Source organism: Geospiza fortis, unplaced genomic scaffold (genome assembly GCF_000277835.1).
Source record: "Geospiza fortis unplaced genomic scaffold, GeoFor_1.0 scaffold313, whole genome shotgun sequence".
In the NCBI taxonomy this organism is placed as follows: Eukaryota; Metazoa; Chordata; class Aves; order Passeriformes; family Thraupidae; genus Geospiza; species Geospiza fortis.
Genome location: NW_005054582.1, coordinates 216,923 through 221,184, shown reverse-complemented (window position 1 = coordinate 221,184; position 4,262 = coordinate 216,923). Strand labels below are relative to the sequence as shown.

General features: G+C 64.6%; 1 protein-coding gene across 1 annotated transcript in view; it reads left to right on the top strand.

Moving 5' to 3' along the window:
- The first annotated feature begins 4,099 nt into the window (after positions 1–4,099).
- Positions 4,100–4,262, top strand: part of LOC102041766 (lysosomal acid glucosylceramidase-like) — a 3,263-nt gene continuing 3,100 nt past the window's right edge. The window contains exon 1 of the mRNA XM_014310754.1: positions 4,100–4,113. Within this exon, the coding sequence (XP_014166229.1) occupies positions 4,100–4,113 (14 nt within the window). The remainder of the gene's footprint in view (positions 4,114–4,262) is intronic.

The window sequence follows — 4,262 nt, the reverse complement described above, 5'->3', positions numbered from 1 at the left end:
CGTGGCTCGGGCCAACTCCATCCAGACCTACGTGTGGCAGCGGCAGTGACGGGGCCGAGGCGCCGGGGGCCGGACGTGCAGCCCCAGCTGCCCGCGGGCTCAGCCCAGGGCAGCGTCCCCGGGGCTGTGACAGAGCCAGGATGGGCCAGGCCGGGGATGCTGAGCGTGTGCAGGAGGGCCGGGGGCACGGTGCCCCTCAGGGTGGAGACCCCACAGGCTGTGAGCGCTGTGTTCTGCCGTTCCGACATTAAACACGGATGCTGCCTTGATGTCTGCGCCTGGAGGAGAAAGCTCCGGGTCCCTCCCCTGCTCCTGGGCACTGTGGCTGGGTGCCACCCCAGCGTGGAGCCTGCTGGAGCCTGGAGAGCAGCACAGAGCAGCTGGCGCGTCGTGGGCAGCCCCTCTCCCTGCCCTGCCCCTGCCCTGCCCCTGCCCCTGTGCCCACCTCAGACCCTGCTGAGAGATGCTCCAGGCATGACTCTGTCCCAGCTCTGAGCATGCACTGCCTGGCTGGGGCTGAGCAGAGCCCAGGTGTGCTCCAGCTGCTGATGGGGACAGGTTTTAGGAGCTATCAGGTGTCTCAGGAGTCACCCTGAGTGCTCTGGGTGCTGCATCAGGAGCAGGCACAAAGCACTTGGACACCCACCCTCGATGGAAGGGCTGAGCAGGGATTGCAGCCAAGCCTCAGCTTTCTGTGCTTTCCCTGCCCCTCTGGAGCTGCCTGCAGCCTGAGGTCAGGCCAGGGGCTCTGTGGGTCACATCTCTCCCAGACCAAGGTCCTGAGGCCAGGGCTGGAGGCAGGACCAGCTCCAGGAGCGTGGCAGCATGGGGGGCTCAGGGTCCCAGCCAGCTCTGGCTGAGCCCCAGCTGCTCCAGGGGCTTTTCTGGGACAGGGAGGCTGAGCCCGAGCTGCTCCTGATGCTTTTCTGGGACAGTGAGGCTGCCCAGGCTGCAGCAGCCATGCCTGGAGCCTCCCTGCTCCCCATGGGGGCTGATCCGAGGGGTCCCCACCATGCTGAGGAAACTGGGGGTGCACCCAGGGCTCAGCAGCCAGCACAGATCTGGGGTGCCTGGAGCAAGCGGGGGCAGGAGCGGGAGTGGGTGCTGAGTGTGGGCGCACCCAGGAAGGAGGGAGGGAGCTGGCAGGGTGTGAGAGCAGGAGATTAGGGCAGGGAGGTCATAATTTCAGGGCGAGGAGGGCGGCGGGGATCCGTGCGGGTGGGATGTGCCCAGGGGTGCTGTCAGGACTGACAGCCGCGATGCTGCGTGGGCTGAGCACAGCCCAGGCGTGGCCGGTGAGTGACAGTGTCACCCTGCGACACTGGCACGCCACGCAGCCGCGGGGATGCTGCTCGTGGGACCCCGCAGCTCCGGGAGCCGCCGCCAGAGCCGTGGCGAGAGCAGCCTGCTCCTGCCCCGAGGCTGTTTGTGTTTGTCCACAAGAGGGAAACGTTTCTCCAGGATCACGCAGCGAGCCCCATCCCCACCGCCCCGCTGCCAGCATCCCTCTCCCGGTGCAGGGCCGCTCCCCCAGCTGTTCCTCGCTTACCTGCCCCGCTGCTCGCGGCTGTGGCCGGATGCTGAATCACCCCGGTCCACGTGCCCCGGCCCCTGCGCTCGGCTCCGTGCTCAAGGACCGACTGGCTCCGGGATAAACGCAGCGGGGGCGAATCCTCCGACGTCGCTGGGCTTGGCTCTGCTCATTAATTCTTGTGCAAAGCCTTGGCTTGTGTGGAGCTCACGGTGGCTGGGGGATGCTGGGGTCCCACCTAGAGCCAGTGGTCACCCTGGGGATTGTCCCCACGTGCTCTGGGCTGGGGTCTCGCTGTTGGGGAGGAGTTGCTGTGATGCCACACTGAGGCTCTTTGGCATAAATATCAACAAAGTCGTGATCCCCTGAAAGGTGACTCAGCCCAGCTCCGTGTCCCTGTGTCCCCATCCACACTGGCCTGGCTTAGGGACAAAATTCACCCTCTGGCTCCTCTGACGACAAAATTCACCCTCTGGCTCCTCTGGTGGCTCCTTTGGCCCCACCTCCTCGAACAAACCCACCTGAACACTGCAGAGGGTGCTCACAGCATGCCACGAGGCCCCTGCCACCCCCAGGAGCTCCCCCTCTTTGGAGATTGGCCACAAGAAGCGGCTCTGGGGGCTTGGTGGGGCTGCCTGGTATCTGCTGTGCCAGCAGCTCCATGCGAGGCGTTGCCCGGCCCCTGGGTCTCACTTTTCCTGCTCAGCAGGGCGCTCTTATCAGCTGGTGTTGATAAGGATGAGCTCCAGCAGCCTCCGCAGTGTTTTGCTTCCAGGAGCTGTGGGACCCGAGCCAGCTGGGGGGCTGTGGGTGATGGGGGGGGCAGGAAGGACTGGAGCTTGGGATGGGTAAAGGTGAACAGGGGCATCCTGGGTGGCTGGAAGTGAGCTCCAAGGTGGCTGATTGCCTTAGGAGCTATTAATCCCTCCCCAAAATTGGGGCTCATTAGCCTGGGTGTAGCAGTCTGGTCACACCTTAATCACACTTGGGAGGTGGGAGAGCCACAGTGCAGCGGGACAGGGACAGGAGCTCCCTCCTGGGGCACCTGTTTGCCCCGTGAGATGTAACCAGGGGCTGCCTGGCCCCACCTGCCCCGGCCCCAGAGGCTCAGGTGTCTCATGGCTCAGCTCCCAGCAGAGGGGTGGAACTGTGGCAGGGCCCACAGCAGGGCAGTGCTGAGGCTAGGAGGGAAATTTGATGAATTGATTTGCCCCAGAGCTGTATCTGATATGCCAGAAATGGAGAAAATTAGTCACAAAGTGCTGCTCCACCCATGGAGGGAAAGCTAACGGAGCAGTTTAACCCTGTGCAGGGCAGCCCTGAGCTGCTGATTGATGCTCCAGGGCAGCAGAGCTGTGGCTGGGAGCTGTGGCCACTCTCCATTCCCACACCAGCCCTGGGTGGGGATGCTGAGGATGTCCCCACAGTGAAGGGGAACATCCTGGGTGATGGCACCAGGTAGGGTCTGTGTGCCCAGGTGAGCTGGCATAGTTCACCTGGCTGGAGGGTGACTCCTGGGGGAGCAGGGAGTGCTACAGGAGCACCAGAGCTGGGCTCTGCTCCTGGCATGGTGCTGGGACAGCAGGGTCCCCTTTGAGGGTCTGACTGCTGTTGTTGACAGCTGGAGTGCAGCCCTGCTTGCCCGGGGGCTGGGGTATTGCCTGCTTGCTGCCACTGCTGCCACTGCTGCCACTGTGTCACTGCTGTCATTGCTGCCACTGCTGTCACTGCTGTCACTGCTGCCACTGTGTCACTGCTGCCACTGTGTCACTGCTGTCATTGCTGCCACTGTTGTCACTGCTGTCACTGTGTCACTGCTGCCACTGCTGCCACTGTGTCACTGCTGTCATTGCTGCCACCTTCCCCAGCACATGCTGAGCTGGGGAGAGTGATGCCAAAGGCTTGGGCAGGGAATGGCAACAGCCCCAGCTCCCATGTGGCCACCCCTGCAGTGCCCCTGTGCTGCCCTGAGCTGTGCAGCCACGTTCACTGACCTTGCCTGGGTGTCCCGGACCCTCCTGCACGGCCCTGTGGCTCCTGGGGGACAGTGGGGACAGCGGGGTGGCAGGCAGGGATAAGTGGGTGTCCTGTTGGAGGTGCCCAGCAGGACAGACAGCCGTGCCATGAGCCTGCCCTTGGCTCTGCTGGGCTCTCAGGGTGATGATCCAGACCCTGCCTGACAAAACAATCAGCTCCTCCTTCAGTGGGGTCTCAGATCTTCCTCTGTGACAATTCCCTGTGCAGGTTGGACTTTCACTGCGGCCCAGCTGCCAGCACCATGTCCCTGTCCCTCCTTGCCGTGGCAGTGGGGGGCGAAGGGGGCCGATGATCGGCGGTCCTCGCCCGAGGGCAGGTACGGGCCGGGAGCGGAGCAAGGAGGAGCTGTGGGGGTGGGAGAGGGTGTGCTGCGGAGGGAGGTCTCCGAGCAGCTCCCTGTAAAGGCCAGGTGGGGAGGCTGCAGCTGCTGAGGAGGAGGAGGAGGGCTGGCGGCAGCGCAGGTCGGGAGCAGCCGGGGTGAAGGCGGGCGCGCTGCGGGCTCCGGGCAGGGATGGACCCTCCCCAGGAGAGATGAGGGGGTTTGGGGGCAATGCAGGGTGTGACAGGAGCTCCGTGGCGCTGGAAGGGGCTGAGGAGAGGGGGCTGATCCCTCCATGCCCCTGCCGTGCCTGAGGGTGTCCCCGCCGCAGGTGCTGCTCCCCGGGGCCTTGCAGAGCTCGGGGAACGCGGAGGG